The sequence below is a fragment of the Myzus persicae genome, unplaced genomic scaffold (genome assembly GCF_001856785.1).
Source record: "Myzus persicae strain clone G006 unplaced genomic scaffold, MPER_G0061.0, whole genome shotgun sequence".
Classification (NCBI taxonomy): Eukaryota; Metazoa; Arthropoda; class Insecta; order Hemiptera; family Aphididae; genus Myzus; species Myzus persicae.
The window spans coordinates 352,128-374,724 of record NW_019101013.1 but is presented as its reverse complement, the minus strand read 5'-3'; the positions used below and the strand labels follow the sequence as shown (position 1 = coordinate 374,724).

General features: G+C 26.9%; 1 protein-coding gene across 2 annotated transcripts in view; it reads right to left on the bottom strand.

The window, feature by feature from the left end:
• The window catches only part of LOC111027280 (lysosome membrane protein 2-like), a 29,998-nt gene extending 8,457 nt beyond the window's left edge, over positions 1 to 21,541 (bottom strand). The window contains exons 1-2 of one of the 2 annotated variants that reach the window (XM_022305596.1): positions 21,370 to 21,541; positions 3,824 to 4,168 (exon numbers count right to left, since the gene is read on the bottom strand). In XM_022305596.1, the coding sequence (XP_022161288.1) occupies positions 3,824 to 4,022 (199 nt within the window). In that variant the 5' untranslated portion in view covers positions 4,023 to 4,168; positions 21,370 to 21,541. Of the gene's footprint in view, positions 1 to 3,823; positions 4,169 to 21,369 lie in introns of those variants that run through there. The other variant, XM_022305597.1, reaches the window with a different exon arrangement.
• Between the last annotated feature and the right edge of the window lie 1,056 nt (positions 21,542 to 22,597).

Sequence of the window (22,597 nt, the reverse complement as noted above, 5' to 3'; positions counted from 1 at the left end):
TTAATTGATCTTGGAGGACTGAAGCCAATAAGTCATGACTTTCTTTAAAACGTTACGATCATTGGTGGCCCTGATAGGTATAGAACGATACTACCCTGCTATTACGGGTGCTAATAGAATACCAGGATATGATTTTCGACAAACTAATGACTGACGAGATCAGCGAAGAATCCGATTGACTATGATCCCTTGTGATGGAATAAACAAGGGGAACCTGCAATGACTTCGTAGTTATTGGGGAGCATATAGTAAGTATAGGGGAATGGATGAGATCCTATCTGCTCTTACAGCTTGACATTTTTAGAATTTTTATGTTTTGGAGAAATATAAAACTTGTCATTTAAAGAAGTAATTACAGTAACCCGTACCTACCACAAATTGTGTTATTGGAACTGATCTTGCAACACATTATTTCAGCGATCGAGATTTAAATATCAAAATCAAAAACCTACTTGTTGAAATTTATAAATAAAATGCATTTTATTTCTATTTTAAAAAATGCATGCTAAATCATTAAGCTAAACTATATTTCATAATTTTATTTTATATTAGTATATAATTTTACTAAGTCATCATTATATGCATCAATTTCATCAAGACATTATTATTTTAATCGTTCCTTTAAAAAAAATCCTACGTATTTTAAATTGCTATATTTGCTATAATAATATAACTTATGAGTCATGAGGAATCATATATTACATTTATTATTTTCAAGCTTTCTGACCAGGAAACAAAAATGTTATCGACGGTTATCAATTTCTAATGAGTAGCGGACCAACATTTTGCTGTATACTAAAATCCTCGTTTGAAATTCGATTTTTGATTTTTAAAGGAGTGCGATTTGATTGTTCAACAGTAAATGTATACATCATCATTACGTATATTTTTTTCACAAAAGATTTACATTAGAATTTTCTGGATAAGGTATAATTTTCAAAATATTATGACTCTTTTCAACTATTTATAGACATTTGAAATTTCTACTTAAATTAAATATTTTTTTCAATTTCTGTTGATGAGATTATTAATTTCAAGTCAATAAGCAAGACAATTTCTCTAACGACATAAGTTATTTTGTTGAAATTCAAAAAATATTAACCATAGGGACTTGACATTTATTATTATTTTTTATACACAATGCTCTTTTGAATATATTTAGACTTTAAGTTACTAATTTATATACCACGGACTGATTCACGCTATGTACGGTTCATCGGTATTAATTATTAACATAGGTATAACTAAATAAAAATTGACAATAATTTATATTATTATCAATAATTAACAATTAGATAATATATGTTATAGTTAAAATTTGTTTTTACTAATTATTGTAATATAAATAATCATTAAATATCATTATTTCGAAATAGGGGATGATGAACCATCTCCAATGAGAATCATTTTTTGTATACATTGCAGATTATCGTCGATTTCCAATATTGAACACATTCATTAGTCATTACAGTGATCTAATCAATGTCGATGTATACTTGAAGCCTATTATATACATCAGAGCGACTTCCCCGGTTTTTTATTTATTACAGTTTGCAGAAAAAATCTCGAAATACAAAATTAAAATGTATATTATAATTCAAAAAAGTAAAATCTATGGATAACAAATAGTTCAACATTTTGATATGAATTCAAATTATGTAAAAATATATTTTTAATTGTTGTTTATATTTTTCAAGTTAATTGGTACCTATATATTTAAGTACTAAAAATCATATCTTATAATTAATTTTAATGATCATATAGTGGTCAATATTATTCGAATTATAATGCTGAATAGTTTTAAGAACCATTTTGGATTAGATTTGAAATTTTTCAAAAGTAGTTTATCATATGGAATCTATAGGATAAAATCTTTTAGACCTTTTTTATTGGGTACATGATTACCCGAGAGAAATTTTTAAATGAAAATTCAAAGGCTGAATCGTTAAAAGCAAAAAACCGCTTGCCGAAAAAACTGGTTTTAGAACGAAAATATAGAAGAGATTTTTTACCAATTTATTGTTTGTTAAAATATTATTTCTATTGCATTATGTTATAATATATTAGTACATATGCACTTTATTATACCCTATACTAAATAAGGTGCGGGGGATTGATTAATAACATCATAGTTTCAAACTATTTTCGTTTGTAAATTTCATATTTCAGTAGTTCAGTTAATATATTACTATTAGTGGACAAACGCTTAAAAATGCTCAACCTAACTAAACAATACTACTGTGTTACAGTATATTTTAGATAATAAAAATTACTAAATAATTACGATTCGTAACTCGCCTGTTATCTAACACTTATTAATAATTGTTCATTATAACTACGTATCCATGATGACATTATTTTTATTTATTCATTCAACATGTTTTATACTTTCAAAAATACAAGACTCTTTTAAGATTAATATAATATGTAAACGTAATACTACGTAAGTGACAGTTACTATTACATATTATTTACTAATTTGGAAATTTGTAACAAATTTCTCATTCATTTTATAAGCAATAAACACCCTCAACGATAGGTAACTAAAAAAATTTCACACAGTCTTACTCTTCAAAAAATAACCAGGGAAAGATAATTAAATGGCTGTAGATTTTTGTTCGTTTATAGGTTAATTAGTAAGAAGAGGTTTAAAGAAATAATTTTAGTAATCAGATTATAAGTCAAGTTTAGTTGACTAAACATCAGTTTTCTCGTAGTAATTTCTAATAACTAATCAGTCATAACTAATTTGGAAATACATGAAGATTGAATATATTTATATATATATATTATAAATTACGATTTAAGATTTATTTAAAAATGAAACAAAAATGTATATCTTTATATTTTATCGAAGGATCGTCTTATAATTATTAAATTAAGACAATTAACAATGAAAAACATCAACAAATGTATTAATTTAGTTAATAAACATTTTAGATTATAAGCAATAAAGTAGTGTTTGTACGTTGTACCTATGTATAGTGAATAACTATACACTATACAGAATCGGTAATCTTCAAACTATTTCTTGTAAAAAGAGTGCCCAACGGTTGACACTTCAAACATATGTTATAGGTATAACTGAATATTAATTTAAACATTTTATTGTCTACTACTTTAAAATTTGCGACATTTTTCAACATAGTCACCATACAAGGTTACTTTATTATACCTCCCTACTACATGCTAACCATGAATTTAAAAAATAATAATTTAGATATTTTATGAGCGTTTAATCAATTTACGATGAAATTTAACAATTTTTCTAGTCACCATGAAATTTTAATAAAATGTGATTAATGATAGGTTATTTGGCATTTTATATTTATATAATAAAACGTTGTACCTAATTTTTTTAATGTTATACACAACCGCCACAATCTAAACATGTATGTGTGTTCTTAATATGTTTAATTCTACGCGTTGGAACACTTGAATTTATAATTTAAAACTTTATCTATAAGCCAAACGTTATAAGTATTCAAAAATTGTTTTTAGGTTTAATACACTTTTCCTGAAATGTTGTGAACTGAAAAACTAGTCGAGTATTGGGTGTATGATGTATATAAAGTATAACAGACTTGAACGTACAAACTGTTATTTTATTTTTATTTTACTAAATTACACTTGTTTAATCACTTTCGACAAATATGAGTAATTTAATCCGTTGATAATTATTTATTGACTATTATAACAATCAATTGAACAATTAAAAATATCAATCACGCATTATCTATATGTTTAAAAATATTTGTAATTATAAATAACCTCTTTTATGTGCGTCAAAGTAAATTTACATGGAATCATATTAATTACTTACAGTTACAATTCTTGGACGGTTTGGTCTTTGAGCTATTGGCCAATGTTGCTGTGGTCAGAAAATGTTTCATCTTGGTTATATATCCATCCTCATTGTCTGCAGCAGCATCTTTGACCTTGGGAACTGCAGTGGTAGCGACACGTTCCTCGACGCGCGTATCCACCGGCGAATATCTCGAGCTTGGCGTTTCAGTTGGCATGTTGAGAAAATTTCAAGTAAAAAAAAATGTTTAGGAAGTCGTGGACGAAATCACTGTTTGTATGACACACTGAACAATCAGGCAGTACAGGGCCTGTTATTGTCGAAAGTCCATTGGGTGGTCCATGTAAACATTATATTCAGGCACTGTACAAAAATGAAGAATTCTTAAACAAATTGAATTTTATTTCCGTAGGTAAGTACGTCACGAAATAGAACAATCAACACGTGTGTGTCATTTAAGGCGTTTAACCGTACACTGATCGGCATCCATGTAGTTTATTACACGCGGATAGTGCACGCCCCGCTATAGTTCTTATCAAACCTGATAAAAGTTATGGTGACTCTTGAACTAACGACGCACACCACTGTTTTAATTTATTAGCCTATTTGAGGAGTTCGATACTTTACATTTTTGAACGCGCACTGTGGTCTGCGTAAGACCAACGCTGTATTATAATTATTGATGAGTTAATAATTCGAATTGTGTTTGATAACTATAGATAGATAGGTATACATATATTACAGTTATAACATAGAACAATCTATATACATATATTAATTTTATCAGAATACAATTATTTATAAATTAATTACAGAAAATACATTCTGGAGATTTCGTCTTAATATATCAGTGTAAATATGTCAATATTAAACAAATTTAAGATAATCATATCATAGATTTTTTTAAAACAGTTAACATCCCTTTGGAAGATACTCTCCGAACAAAAAAAAATAATATTGTACCTATGTCAATATAGGTCCTTACTTCTTACTCGCATAGTGAAACATATGTAAAAGAGGCCCAAAACAATAAATTGATAAGCAAACATAAATATTATTGTTTTATAAATAATATGAAAATGAATTATTTATGTTTACATTTTTTTGATTGAGATAAGACTCGAAATCTGGGCCATTGACTGACAGTTATTTACTTATATATCAATATTTTTTTTGTGTTCGAAGATAATTATTGTACCTAATATTAAAAATAATGATAGTAGTGTTGATTTTGAATTCCTTGTTAACAGGGACGGATACAGGGAGGGGGCCTAGGGGCCTAGGCCCACCACAGACATATTATTTCCCAAATTGTTTTAATAATTCTACGGATCCTAATATTACTATATTTCAAATTACATGTGTGTCCGATAATATAATATATTATTTTACGTATCCTTCTGGGGTACATAAACTAAGATAGTACTAACTTAGTTCATGTTAGACAGTGATTCCAATTGTAATTTTACATTAACAAAAAATTGTGGGCCTCCCCCCAGATCTTTGCTCTGGATCCGTGTCTATTTGTTAAACACTTATACATGGAATCTTGGGACTCAACAATTGACATGAAATATTATATATATTTATTATTTCTAAAATAATCAACAGCTAATTTAATAATCTAAAAAATAGAGGAAAATTCTTTATTTTGAAATCATTACATTACGTAAAAAGTAAAAACATATTAAATCCTACTTTAAAATACTTTGAAGGGCGCAAAAATTGTAAATACAGTCCTGGCTATAATAAAAAATAGAGGAAAATTCTTTATTTTGAAATCATTACATTACGTAAAAAGTAAAAACATATTAAATCCTACTTTAAAATACTTTGAAGGGCGCAAAAATTGTAAATACAGTCCTGGCTATAAGATAGTTAAGCAATAAATAAGTGCTCTTTTAAAATCGATTAAACTATTATAATATTATTTCACTTTGTAGCTATCTATAGTTTTAAATATTTTTTTCTTACAAAACCCGCAGTGTTTAAAATCAATACAAATATACATGTTAATATGTTATTATTATTATTATTATTATTATTATTATTTATAAAAGTATCTGCGTTTCAATATTCAATGTCTTATTATCATGTACGCCGTACCTTTATATAAGAATCTATTATAATTGTTATAGATTAGAATTATAAAGCAGTAAATCATAATTTATTCAATATATTTTTTTTACCTATCTTGGTATACAAAATTATCCACGCAGTCATGCCCAATCTATGATCAATGATCACTATAATAAATAAGTGCCTAATCTACCATAATCCCTGCTACACATATGCAATATAATAGAAAAAAATAATACTATTCGTTCAATCATATAGGTTATTTGAAAAATATACAACCAAGTATATAAATAAGTTGGAAAATACCTCCCTAATAGGACATCCCTTAATAGCATACACATTTTAATTCCTCTATCATGTTGAGTGTTTACTATTGAGAGGTTTCACTATGTATCAGTACCTATCTAATTCACTACAGTTGATTGCTTTAGACACAAAATATGTTGTTTATCATTTACTATTTATTTTTTATTTTTACTTTAATATTACTTAGTATTACTCATTAGTTTTTACCGACGCAACTACATTTGGTTCTAATCCAATATTGCATAATTAACTATGCATTTTCGTAGGTCACCCACAGTAATATTTTAAATAACATTATATTTAAACAACTATATTGTATTAAAACCGTACGAAGTCCAAATTCATTAATTTTTCTTAATATTAATAATATTGACCTAAATCATTAATATTAGTATTATTGTATTGAATTAACATTAAGTTATATCCTCTAATCTAGACCTTGATTTAAGTGAATAACTATACCTATATGGCACATGCCCTATCTACATAAATATTTAATCATGAGTATGCTATAAAAAAAGTATCGTTCATAACCATCTAGGTATCTACCGATATTCATGTAGGTATAACATCATAAAATATAATCAAAATCCGCCACGGTGTAAATAATAGTTTAAGACACTTTAATAATTAAAATGAGTAGTGATAAATGATGATTATTTCTGTCTATCCAAACTAAATTCAATCACGATTTGAAAACAACGCACAATTCGTTCTAAATTTAGTAATATGACACACCATTTGAGGTGCCAACAAGGGATTAATTGCCAAGTTTAAAAAAAAAAGACAAAAAGACTAAAATAAAAAATGCCATAACACCTAGAATGTGATTACACTGGTGAGATGTCACGGCCACAACTTAAAAACGGCTGCAATCTAAGAGTGAAGTACAATTTTGGAGGACGTCTAAAGTGAGATTAGTTTCAAAGTATGAAATTCAACAAATTATTAGATTTATATATAAAAATATTGTTTTAGTTTTTAATGAGATTTTATTCTCAAACAATTAAACACGAAATAATATTTTTCCTGTTAATATTAACTTCTTTTATAGTTATGCATATTTCATAATATTTATAAATTGTATTACCTATGGGACCTACACAGTATCCTGTATCCACAGGACATAGATATGACAAAAAAATTACACATACGTTTTTAAATTTTGTTTTTCATAAAACGTAGGTATATTAATTTCAACAAATTTACCCATAGCTCATCAATCAATTCATTTAGTTATGGATTATTTAAATGTGTAACACATTAAATTATTAATTAAAATTAAAATAATACCGTTATTTTACACTTATACCTAACTATAGTATAGTTTTATATCAATAATTTTCAGATCAATATTATGTTTAACAGTTTAATCAAATTTAAAATTACTTAAGTAATACATCATTACTATCACACAATGTATAAACTTATATTAATTAATTGTTTTGAATCCTTATAGTAAGCAATAAATGTAATTTTGACACAACACAAAAAATTCCTAGTGCCTTTCTTCTTTAATAAATAACAAATACTTTTAAGTTATTAGTTATTACCTACCTATACAGCCATACATAAACTATTAAACTATAACACATATAAACTGAAAATCTCAAAAACAAATAAATTAAATATTAGTAGATAAATAATTTTTTTTCACCTACACATTTAAAACTAATTATTATAATTATAATTTTTTTATGATACCGGTTTTATATGCTACGACATCTGTGGTCATTGGTGATTATTAAAATAATTAAATGTCTTCCAGTTCCAATGATAGTTAAAGAGAATATAGGTGGAATGTAGAAGCAACAAATTTATTATTTCGAAACAACTAAAAATAATAGAACATATAGAACAATAATTTATGCACTAAGTAGTAGATTAACTTGTTTATATTCAAATTATTTTTTCAATACATTCTGCAGTAATATTACAGAGGTATTTATTATTATTTAAATAATAGGTACCTTTTTTGTGTTGCGATTTCAGCCCATAAATAAGTAATTACTAAATACATTTTACATTTGCGAAATTCAGACACAATTTAATGTAAGAATAAGTATCATAGATGAGGATAATTCATTATTAGGAGTTAGGACACGGGAACAATCAGTGACAAAATAAATTAAAATAATATTTTTATATGAGTATATACCCGGTTTACTGATATATTTACCACAGCAAATAATACTCAAATAAATAATACCAAAAAAAATGGCAAGTAAGTAACCGCTCGTCCGCTCTACTGCATTGTTAAGTGTCGAGTGTACCTAGTAATTGAGTTAATCACAGCGTAGATAATGTATGTGTAACATTTGAATTCAATGATAAATTTAAATCAATTTTGTCGATTTTTAAATGTCTATAAAAAAAATTGTAAATTTGTATTCTACATTTTTTTATCAATATTTATAGAGAAAATGTTGATAAGTTTCATAAAAATTTGAACCCTGAAATTATATAATGTTTATTCAGTGACGTTGCCAGGATTTTTTTTTTTTGGGGGGGGGGCTGATCAATTTTTTACACAGCGGGGGTTTAGTTTTTGATCGAATACCATAGCCCATTAAAATAATTTTTAAATTTTACTAACATTTCGAGGGGGGGAGCTGCAGCCCCCTCAGCCTCCCCCTGGCTACGCTACTGTGTTTATTTAATGTTTATATCAATATTTTGTGAAAATTTCCAGATTTTACAGTTATTTATTTTTGAATTATAGCAAAATAACAAATTTGACTCTACCTACTTAAAATTCCCATCTCCAATAATTGTTTTAATTGTTCACGACCATTTTAAAAAATACTGAGAATATTGACCTCTCGAAAGAACCAACTAGATCCAATTTTCTATCAGAAACTATCATGTTGTAGATCCAAGCATGTGTAGGTACACAAAAAAACACACATATCATTGTACGATCATACATCGCTCCACTTAGAATTTAAAATCCTAATTAGACTTAGAAATTAGAATTATACTGTTAAAAATAAAATAAAATCCAAACAAAGTATAGCAATCACATTTCTTTTAACGCGTTTTTATGGTCAGTTAATAAGTTTTATAAAAAAAAACAAGAAAAAATAAATACAATAAATCAGTCAAAATTCAAATTGTAAAACATACTCGTACATTGTATATAGGATGGACGATGAAACTATGGACGATATATTTCAATGGACAAAACTGTTCTCTTTACTAAATAGTCTTACAGACAAAATGAATTGGACACATGTCTCTTAGAAGCCAATTGTAAGCCATTAATAAATGAGTTCAGGGGACACGAGTTTAATGTTTGAATTGGTACAACCTATATATGATCATAATAAAATGGCACTAAATTATCTTTTATCTTTTATTGCTTACTTGCTTTTTTATTGATTTGTCTACAATTATTTTAGTTTCATTATCTGTTCTTTATAAATAATATATATTAGAATTACCCTAAGTCAGTTTAAAAAAACGAAACATTGTTAAAATTTTTGTTTGATAGGTATTTTTCTATATTTCGTTGGTATAATATTTAGTTATTAATGACAACTAGAAATATAGTAATTACAATTTTTTATTAATACAATAAAATACGTAGAAATTAATTAGCAAAAACGTTCAACAAGCCATATTGAGTAGTTAATATGTTATTTAATAATACATTTTATTCCTAATTCATTCCGGTGAAACTAAAATATATTGTTTTCAGTTATCTTCTAAACAGGATGTACAAATTCAATTTTATAACAAAGATTGCAATTTTGTGCCTTGTGGAAAAATCGATTTCTTTTAGCTTTTTGTAAGACATAACTTTCTTAACTCTTTGTTTGAATTACGAAATAAAACTTAGTTCTATTCTAAAACTGAATTTCGAAATTTTTTTTCTTTGTATTTTGATATTTTTGTTTTTTTATGTTATTATTTTTTTATTGCATTAGGTAAATGGTATTAACAATTTCCATATACATTTTGGGATACAGTTATTATTTAATTTCCATATTTTATACCTATAAAAATTTCCAATGAAAATTACAAAAAAAAATTATTATTATTATTAATTGATTTATATATTTATTTGATTACAAACAACAATTTTTACCATCTTTTTTGGAAAAATTGTAAATTTAGCCACTTAAATGAATTACAAATTCTTTTGATATGATTTTTTGTAAGCTATTATACCTATAACATAAAAAATATGGATTTTCTTTTCAATAGAACATGTAATACTTTTTATACTTGTAAGGCTAATTATTAAAGCTTTTAAAGAAAATAAATGCATATTTTAAGGTTTTATAGATGAGTAAGTGCACTGCGTTATATACAATTATGACAAAATAAAGTGATATTTGTTTAAAGCATTGTTTATTTAAATAAACTCATATTGTTTAATAAGCTTAAAATTAAACTTAAGACGTCGATTGTAAGTAATAAAATGATTAATTGGTTAATTAAATATGGTAGTTATATACTTTTTATTCGTTAAAATAATGAATTTATAGTAGATAGGTAATATCTATTTTATTAAATGCAAAATATGCGCTTAAAAATAAATTAGCACTTATCAGATCCATTGATTAATATAGTTTTAATATGTTATCACATAAATATTGTTGTGTTATAATTGAAGTTTGGAAAATCTTGCATCATTTTAGTGGAAGTAAAATATACTATGTAAGATATATATTTGTTTTGTGAAATAGTGAAATTAAATTAAAAGTTTTACTTTACATATTTTATTAATTTAAGGTACACATCTAAGCATTTTTAATAGTTAAAACTTATTAGTATAGTAACTATAATATCATTTGAAACCAGGTAAATATAATTGCATATTTTTATATAGTTATCTATTGTTTTCCCTTACATTTTAGAACATTTTTAGTAATTTTAATTACCTATCACATATTACGAACACTTTTAATGTAATAGGTAATTCCCAATCCCAATTATAATATAGTATTAAATACCATTGTTTTTATTAATGAACTATACTGTGTACAGTGTACACATTATTATGTTGAAGTTTCAAATGTATACTTTGACTTTATTATTGTTTTGATACGTGGTTACGTTAAATATTAGTATAAATTGCTTAATCTTAAATACGTAACCTTTGTGTTTAAAAGCGATTATAGAATCTACATCAATTATACCTATATATGCATTATAGTACTATATAATATATAATATGTTTACGAATGAATTTATCATGAAATTGAAAGACGCATTTGCATATTGCGTAATTTTTCATTGAAGACAGTCAAGAAACATTAACTAACTAGGTATAAATAAGACTAACAAAATATTTAAAAAAAAATTAAAACTCGTTATAAACAATAAAAGAAATTAGAAAACTTATTTTTACAACAATAAAACTAAAACCGAGATAAAATTATCAATGATGTATTGGAGGCAGATCCCTATCTTTTAGGTAATTACTAATTAGTTAAACCTTGAGTTTTGATTTTATTTTTAATTTATTTAACACAATCTATATATTTCTTAGACTTAATTTATATAAGTTTTATGGTTATAATTATAAGTTATATATTTATGTCCATCTGTCCACAATTATAATTGGTAGGTACCTAACTATTAATGATTTAATTGATACTTTGATAGTATATATGAACTACATTATACAATTTAGATAAACTGATAAAATATATTGTTAATAATGGTATTATATTCAATTTTGGTTTTAATTTGCATTTTTATAATTACAATTTATAAGTGTAATTCACTATTTCATAATTAATCACACATTCAATACAATACTGTAGTACTAAATGTATTATTCTATCTAGAACGGGTTTGATAACGAATATGATATTTTTAGACTGATACGAATTTCTACCTGTAAGCTGAAGTCTCCTTTGCTTGTAAGTTGTAACTATATATGAAATTTACTCTATTTTGACTCAGGGACGGATCCAGGGGAGGTAGGGGCCCAGCCCCCAGACATATTATTTCCCAATTTGTTTTTATAATTCTACAGATCCTGATATTATATTTCAAATTACATGTATGTCTCAAAATATAATATATTATTATACGTATCATTCTGGAGTGCACAAACTAAGATAGTACTACCTTAGTTCATGGTGGACAGCGATTCCAATATTGTAATTTTACATTGACAAAAAATTATGCCCCCCCCCCCCCAGATATTCGCTCTGGATCCGTGCCTGTCTTGACTTGTATACAGATAATGATATGCAAGTGCACCAAGTAATAATCCAAAGATAACGCATGACGTCAAAAATTTTCATCGTCATTAGTCATTACAATGGGTAGTCGATTTTTACTTATCATATCCGAACATGCACTTAGCCATTGATACAATTCTACAAGTTCAATCGGAATCAAGCCTAAAATTAAACTCAATAAAAAAAATATATATTAATATTCAGCTAAAATACACAATGCATAACTTACGTATACTATTTATAAAAAAAAATTGACAAATGTTGACAAGAATTATGTAACAAATCGTATGGAATATTTAAAACAAATTGGAAGCGCATTGAATTAATATAGGTAACGCCAAGAAAAATAAATTTAAAAATTTAAAAAACGTATTATGAAATAATATATGATAACAAAATGACAAATTTAACTTAAATTTTAAATATAAAATATAATTTAATCACGCTGTTTACACAGACAGTTTAAAGACAAGTGAGAAAGAAAATGTTTAGTATTATTTATTTAATAACTAAGTGTGAGTTTTGTAGATTTACTAAAATTTATGTACGCAAATAAATTCTACGTTTGGGAAATCTTAGCACAGGTAAAAAAAATCTATGTACGTAATGGTGTTGTGCTCTTGTGAGCTATCGAGTCGCAAAACAGGTAAATGTGTATTGTATGCGTCGCTCACTATAATATACGAAGTGTATGGTGTACAAACCTATATGAATAAAATAGCCCTTGTCGAGGTATAAGATTATTAGTCTATGGTTTTTATAAACTGAATAAATTCATTTGTAAGTTTCTACACTTGATAACTGTAAGTATATTCATAATACTTATCATGAAAAATAAAATGATGAATCCATGTGTTATATGTACCTACAAATATAAATAAATAGGTATGTTATGTATGAATATGGGTATGAGTAAGTTTTGGGTTGGTCATTTATGTTATTATGTAGGTCATAGGAGTTCAAGAAGAAGAATTGTTTTATCATATCTTAAGTTAGTGAAGCTTATCTGCTATCATAAATAAATTATATTTTTCGCAAAAATTTTAATAGTTAGAACAAAAAAATGTAGACTTCAATTTCGGGACTTTTAAAGCTGATAAAAATATTATATGAACAACTTAATAAAAAAATTAACACGTCTGTCGCTTTCCTCACCTTGGTGAAAAAAAAATGTTGAATTTTTTTTTTTAAATATGAGAGTAGTAATCATAAATCACAACATTTGTTTTCGAAAGATAATACAAAGTAGATGAGCTATCCAGTTAACTTAATTTTAAATATTGTATGAACCAAATTTAAATTATAGCCTATGTATACATGAGTCTTTAAATATGTTATACATTTATTGATTTTAGTTAATGTAGCTAGTGTAACTTCTACGAATAGATTTAATGAATAAAACATCTATCATAGTCAGTGGATGAGTCAATAGCTATTTTATGAGGCGCCCACAACATAAAAAAGTGGGGGTGGGTATCCAATGACTCCAGTCTCCAGGACTTAGACTATGGCAACACTTGTTTATAATTTATGCTCACATACGACCTGTGTTTAAAATGTGTGAAAAGTAAAGTGTCAAGCTTGAAAAAAAAGGGGATGGGTACTTATTAAATGTAGTTGCTTCATAGGAAAAAGAAGCTCACGCCGCCACCGATCATAGTCATAAACTCATAACTAACTTATTGAGTTATATCATGTAATGTGTATCTAATGACTAATACAATATTGGGATTAAAATGATTAAATTTTTAAAATATGTTGTGCCATTCTTATTCTACATATGTTCTGGTAAATGATTTTCTGCTCTGAATTAGCAATAATAGAATACAAATTCCATACACTTCTAACACATTTAAAATGTATACATAATATATATATATATATATATATATAATAAAACGTATATGTAAAAACTAAGACAAAAACACCTATAGGATCAGAAACAGAGATTGAAACCTTGAATAATAATACTAATTATTATAACAATAAGTACATTAAGTAAGATCAGTTTTTAGTACACACGTACAGTGTACATTGCCAGTTAACACAAAAGAAAACCTGTTGACGCAATTACAAACCTAAAGAGATAAAAAAATCAAAATGTTTATAGGGTATTAGAAGGTATTTAAATAAAACCAATGATATTGCTACGACTTAAGAAGATGTTTTACCAGTTACCCAAGTGTGTTATCTCCGTTTTATAAGTGGGTAACACAGCAAATCTACATACAAGCATGTTTGTTCAGAATGAATTTACACACCTAAAATCAAACTTAAAGGAAATAAAATATTTGGTGGTAATTTAGATGTGTTTTTAAGATATTTAAATTTTGGGTTTTGGGCATATTAAAACTATAATAATTTAAGTGCTTTTCTATAACTAATTGAGAACATAAATAAATTTGTCATGTTACACTGCAATTGTAAGGCGGTGATGACACATGCGGGTGATACGTCCTTATGATAGTTTTATTGTTGGCGTTATTGCTATAACTTGGGTTTAAAATAAAAATCAGTTAGTCGCTTCCGAATAACAAATGTTCAGAAAAGGTTTTAGGTAATTTTCGTCCGAACACGGTTTTGTTTTTAACCAAGCGGCATCCCTAATTATTGAATAATTGTTTATAAATTTATAATATTTACTATATACTAATATATGAAATATTTTTAAAGGATGCTAAAATATTATTTAATTAAAAGAATACCTAATATTAATCATAATTTATTTGTAGAATTTAAGTAATTTTATTTATTACTTTAATTTCACAAAAAAAATGTATAACAACTATACTAAAATTTCATTAAAAATACATTTGGAAAATGTATGTACTTAGTATATTCATATATTTATTTTAACTAAAAATTAAATATAAATATCCTGTTTATTTAAAAAATAAAATTGTAAATTACATAATATTATAGATATATAAAAGTACTTGCAAGTACCTACTTGTAGATTTTATTTTTGTACATTACTTAGATAACTACGATTATCGACTTTTGATTACAATCGATGTTAATAATATGTATTATAATATACTACAGCCAATTTACTACTTGTTTAATTTTCATGTTTTATACACGCAACACTTTATTAGTGCATACTTATTTTGGTCAAGGTATTTGCACAAAGCTCTATGATGATTTCCTGATTTCCAAATTAAATTATACATTATAATAAACTAATATATTGTGTGACAAGGGTGGGAAGTAAAATATTTCAGTCGCAAGAGACGTGGGCGTTATCACTGCAAAGGTAGTGCAAATACCAGACTATTCTACGAAAATAATTTCATTAAAAAAAAATGTTTTCGCTTCATGTAAGAAAAGATTATGTTGTGTGTAAGGGCCGTGGTTTAGATTTCAGCACAAAATAAATAAATCATAATAGACCATAAGAGAAGCATAGGGAAATCTGATACACGAATTCGCCATTTTTTGGAGGATATCGGTATATGGCTTTTATACATATATATTAAAATTATCTTTCTTAAAAAAAATGGCCGCTTGTTATTATTATTATTTTACAGTGTCTGGATGTGCAGAGGATACGCCTAGCACTTTTGAAGATTTCCAGTTTACCACCCAAAGCTATGAGGATCCCACTTTACTGCCCGCTGAACGGATAAACTTGCTTTACAACTCTTCATCCGTAATCAAAAACTTAATTTTCGGTGCAGACGTGTATCAACAATTATTTACAAATTTATTTAATTTACGTTACGCAATGGCAATATTATGCAAAATAATTTTAGTTGAATTAATTGACCCCAATTTAATTTAATAACTATTATAGCATTCCTCGTCTCATCTAAATAAATTCATCGACTATTTCCGATTTACCAAACAAAATTCCAGTAATATTAAAAATCAATAGATACACAATTTGTATTGTTATTTTAACACCACAAACTTGTTGGTATCTACTATTAAATACAATAATAAATTGCTCACATGTTTAAAACTTTAAAATAACAAAAAAAAAATAAAAATATAAAATACAATAAATGTAATATGTCAAATGAATTACCAACCATAAACCCATACTCTTCAAGTTTTTAGTGCAAAAATAAATTCAAAGAACAATTATAGATAGTCAAATATGTTTTTATTACCTATTGAGTATTGCCTAATACGAACAATAATAATAAAAAATATATATATTTGTTTAGGCTGTTTACTTTAGGTTGTAAGTAAAATCCATGTACTTATTTTAAGTACCTATAGTTTTACACTTATACATAAGTATATCATAAGTATTTACTTCATAATTTTTTTAAATGTAAATTGTTCATATTTTCTATGAAGTTTATTGAACTATTGGTGAATACTTTAAACTAGACTTTAAATTCTGTTTTAAATATGTTTATTTACAATTGCGGCATATTATAATGAATTATTAATAATTCATCTGAGCAGAAGTGCACTTTTTTTTAAATGAAAAAAATCGTAATATTAAAATATTGAATAGATAATGAACGGCCAATAGGCAATTTTTAACCTTCATATTAAATCGATGACAAAGAAATATTTCATTATTTATCAAAGAAACACGGTTAATATTATGTACGATTTTCAATATTAAATTATAATAAGCTATTAGACACTATAGTGAAAATTTAGAAAATGTAAGCTACTTATCTCAATTTACTGACTGTAAGTATAATATGTATCTTATCACAAGGACGTCCACAATTTAGGCAGAGAAACAACTCTCCATACCTTTTGCTTGGACATGATTTTCAAATTGAATGCGTTTTTTTATAACGAACTAAAAATTCATCTATACTATACAGGTACAATTGTTATAAATTAATAGAAAATTATATTTTGTAAAATATTAATATTATCGTTTATCAGTTATATTAGTAATTATTGTTAAATCATTGTAAAAAAATAAAAACCGAATACATTTGTTTTTATAAATATGTATACTATATTATATAATTAGACATCTATAAGTATGTACGTACCTACATAATATTTAAAATAATTTATATAGTTCTTACCTACTTAAGAAATAAAAATTTTTTAAATGATATTAAAAACCACAGTGAACATATAGGCGATACGAATTTAATAAAATTAAATCATTTTAATATAAATAATGTAGCTTAAAACGGAACAACTTTCATAGTTAAAATTACAATGAAACATTGAAAAATATTATACACACAGTTATCTATTATAATAAAAAAATAATTTAATATAATGTATTTCATCTCAACTCCTAATAACATTGCATGACACGTTCAGCAGTTACCGGGTATGTTTATTGATTACGACAAATAACAAACCCGTTTAATTGTATATAATAACTAATAAGTATATCTACATTCTACATTCAGTTACTGAACTGCCACCTATATACATATAATATTTATACACTAAAGTGTGTTCAATGATAAAGGTAAGACAAAATATTTCGAACACGTGACCCTGAACTTCATTCGCGTTTTTTTACTGCGTAAAGGATTTATTAGTTAATAATACTTACATTCATTTTGTTTAAATAATAGGTAAGCATGAAAACTTTTTTGAATAGAAGAATTGAACCCCTTTTTGACTTAAAATTTGAATTAAATTAGTTTTTTAAACAGCTTTAACAGTTTTTTTCCTTCTTAAAAAATTGACTTCAGTTTATCTACAATTGTAAAAAATTCCACGTGACTTCGTATTTACACCACACATAAGTTTTCAAAAAAATCATACGAAATCACATGGAACTTGGCAAAATCGCAGATAGATTGTAAATAAATTGAAAAAATATGGTAAATGACTGCAATGTAAATCTAAACTAAACTCACTCTCAATTACACGTACATTTTTAAGATGGAAAAACATTATTTCAGTTATTTAAAAAAAAAGTAATTCAAATTAGAACTCATAAAGGTATGATGATTAATTCAATTTAAAAAAATTATTTTGTTGTGTGGAAAAAGACTAAATTGTTCAATAATAAGTGTAATATTAAGTTTGTTATGTAGAAATAAAAAACAAAATGAAATTCAGGGTCAGGTTCGAATTATTACGTGTTACTTTTATCGTTATTCACACTATAATAAACGTTGTGAATTTCGCTGATAATAATAGGTATACTTAATTAATAATTTCCAACACTTATTGAACAATAAATCTAGATCGTAGACAAGAAATTAATATTTTTAACTATTATTTTATATGCTGAATTAAATGAGGTTTTCATTAATTTTCATATGATGTTTTATTTTACCATTGCGGTCTCTGAATACATATGTAGATATGTATTAAATTTTGATGACACCAGAAAACTTCTAGAATTTTTAAAGTAGTCCTCTAAAAATATTAATTGATGATCCCTGGCTTAAACGATTATCAATAACATGTTTAAAGCAAATTTTAAATAATTACTTTTTTTCTGCGGAACTTAATCTAAAATAAGTGAAGTTTCAGCTGTCACCTATCCTTATAATACAACACTTAATTCTAGGAATTTTTTACTGATTTTTCCTGTTCTGCTTATTTATAAATAAAATACCTATGTAGACAATTTTTGATATTGATTCATATCCTTATGAGGGATCGTGTGTTAAAAATTAAATAGTGTAGATAATACACACATGTATGTTGAGTTTTCACTAAATTATAATTATAAATTAATAGATGTCTACAATAGTCAATAGATATGTTTAAAATCTATAAAAAAAATATCAATGAGTGATAAAATAATACTTAAAAATGTAAAAGGTTCAAAAAACAAATGTACCCATATAGGTTAGGTTAGGTTATGACAAAAGAAAATTTTAAAAGAGGTAGATGAAGACCATAAAGCTTTTCGATTTCGACTTAAGAGTGGCCCTTTCTGCACACGTTTCTTAAAAATAAATATTATAAAAGATGTTTGAATTTTTTCAAATAATTTTTAAAAAAAACATTTACTTTGATGCAATATTTTTTAATGGTCACTAGTTGATACATTAGAATATAATGGATCCCCGGGAAATTTCTCTGTTTTGTATTATGTCTAATTAGTAATTAATAATTTCCAATCTTTAAAGATTAGCCAATTTATAATTATATATAACTAAAATAATATGTAAACAGAATATTTTTTTTTTATAATATAAAACCATATCCTACATCTCAATCTTTGTTCCACTGAAAATTTAGTATTATACGAGTGTTTTGGAGTGAATCTTTTCATGAAATAATATTATTATTGTTGTTCTATGCTTTTATTTTATCGTTTTGTCGTTTTATATTTTCAAATAAGTATAGTTTAATTGAACTGAAAATAAATACGGGTTAGAAGTTAGTAGTTAACGGTATTTTAATTGTATTAATTTTTTTTTAACAATTATTTTAAGTACCTACCTGCATAATTATAATACATTATAACACTTTGACTGCAGTTTTATTTATTGTATTAGACATTAAAAAAGTAGGAATATAATATTAATATAATAATGTAATTTATAGAAGCCATAAGTGCAAATAGAAGATACATTTGTTGACTCAAACCAAATAACACAAAAAATAAAAATCTAAATCTAAATCCTTATCAAAAATATTTCAGTAAGAAATGTAAAAATGTATAAATTAAAGTAGTTGAAATAATTATTACCGAGCAGTGAATGCTGGAAAAAAAATATTTATGTATTTTTATTGTCGACCGATTACTATTATAGTACTATGATATCATTGATAATACAATTTATAAATAGTTATTAATACAAGTGTTATTGGTTCTAAGTATATAACAGTAAAATACGGTGTTTATAAATGAATAATCAATGATAATAATATTATGTTTACCATATATAGTATATACACCTCTATCAGCATCTTAGCAATTTATTTCATATCTACGTCAACCAATAACTATACTCCAATACGTCATAGGTAGTTGGTCTAATATTCTACAATATAATATATAGAATATTAAATAGATTATTTTAATATAGTGATTAGTGGTGCAACTAATAATTTTGGTATGCACCACGGCGTATAGAACACACCCCAGACCACCCCCATCAGGTAAATTTATTTGCATTGATTGTATTTTTTTTTCAAAACGTTTATTAATATCATTTTAATAAGAATTGTTTAATTTACAAATATGCCATGTTACAAGGGGGGAGGTCTGAATTAGGGTCCAACTCTTTCGATGCGTCACTGCAGCAAATATTAATATTATATATTTGTTACATTTACGCATTTATGTCTACAAACAAATTGATAATAGTTGTCGTCTATATTATTTTGTTTTATTTTTTTTAAATTTGTACTTGTAAAATATAATGATGTTAATCTGAACAGAATAGGAACATTGTTTGAAACTCTTGTTATGGTCTATTCAATATTGAACTGAATGAACTGAACTCAGGTCCTCCCTCCTCCCACCTACAATTTTAAACGCTATTTGCGTCGGAGCGCATTACCGACGTCTTTTACTATTATTATACTACCAGATTTAATATTTGCCAATAATATAAAAACACACAAAATAGCATAGGTACTGCCTATGAAAAACTTCGAGTTTAGATAAATATAGCAGTACATTGTACATTGTTATATAATAATGTGTAATAATTATATTTATCATCTCGCATATAATTAATTACCTATATGCTTTGAAGTACTCGTAACCCATATATCTATTTCATAATGATGTGTATACTATAACATCAACTACCTGTACTAAAATAGTGCGTGAATAATAATATTACCTAGTATGATACTGATACGTCACGTTCGGATGGTGTAATGCTGATTTTTCTAAATCGTTATGAACGCTACTATTAATACCTAACAATAGGTACTAAAAACGAATACGGTATACTATCTATCACCTATTTACCCAGGCATAGGTACCTATATTGAAGTATAGAGTAAGGTGTGCGTCGCTCTTACCTCGGGGATGCGATCACAATGTGAATGCGATATTGTGGACACTTGACGAAACTTATATGGAATGTATGATATCAATGTACTTACCTAGTACAATAGTATTATGTGTGTGCACTTTTTACACGATGATCGCCGGCCGGTGTTGATGACATTGGTCGAACACAACGACAAGACTTTACCACATGACTATAATACGTTATACTTCACTCGTCGTCGTCAACGCGCGCAGTGTTCGTATAATATGTATTGTTGTTGTTATTATTACTATTTTTTTTTTTTTTTTTTAACGTTATGCTGCCGAGACGATCGAGCCCTGCGGCAACATAATAATATTATAACACGCACGATAACTATTCGGCAGCCGGCACGACCGACGAACATGCGTCGTGTGGCGAGCGCTCAAATGTGTGTGCGTGTGTGAGCTGTGGACTCGGTGGCGGTGCACACTGCACCGTCGGAGAGCACATGGAAACCGGCGGCCATGCGGGGACGACGGTGGCGGTTCGGCGGTTGCACCCGGCACGGCGGCACCCCTACTGCACGTCATCGACGACGGCGACGCCACGTTGTCCGAGACGAACCCCAATTTACACGAAAATGATGACGATAATAATAATAATACTATCGTATCACATTCCGGGCGGAAGCCGATCCTCGTCCGTGCCGGGCCGTTCACAAAATAATGAAGGTATTCAGGCCTCCTACCATGGCGATCGCTCGCTAGCTGGTGCCCATCCGCTCGACTGCTCGAGGTCGTTTTCTTCTCTCGTATATGTACATAAATATTATGTAAGTACGTAATTTACATATCTCTGAGTCGTAATCCGTTTTCCACCCCCGTCCCTTGTCCGCCAACCATGGACACGAATTCCATACTTCCACCACTTGCTGCGGTTATATTTACCTACTTATTAAGCACAACTTTTGCTTGGGAGAGGGAAGAAAGATTAGCGGAAAAAACCTGACCTATGTATAGAAAATGGGCGTTTTATTTTATGGAATTTATAATACCCTAAATAAAGGTCATCGGTGTATGGAAAAATAATTTTAGGCGAAACTTAAACCCATTCGGTCCCAACACTTCTAGTTTGGCTGAGTTATTATTTATAGGTAGTTAATAGTTGTATAAATGAACTATGAACCATAAACCATAACGTCCCTAACAAAGCGAATACCTACATATTTATTTCAAAATTATGTGAGTACCTTGTACCGGCTACCATCATGAAAAAATTAGAAAACTTAATTTCCTTATTACCAATATTGTACAATATTACACTATATGACATTGTTAATATATGGTCGTCAAATGATT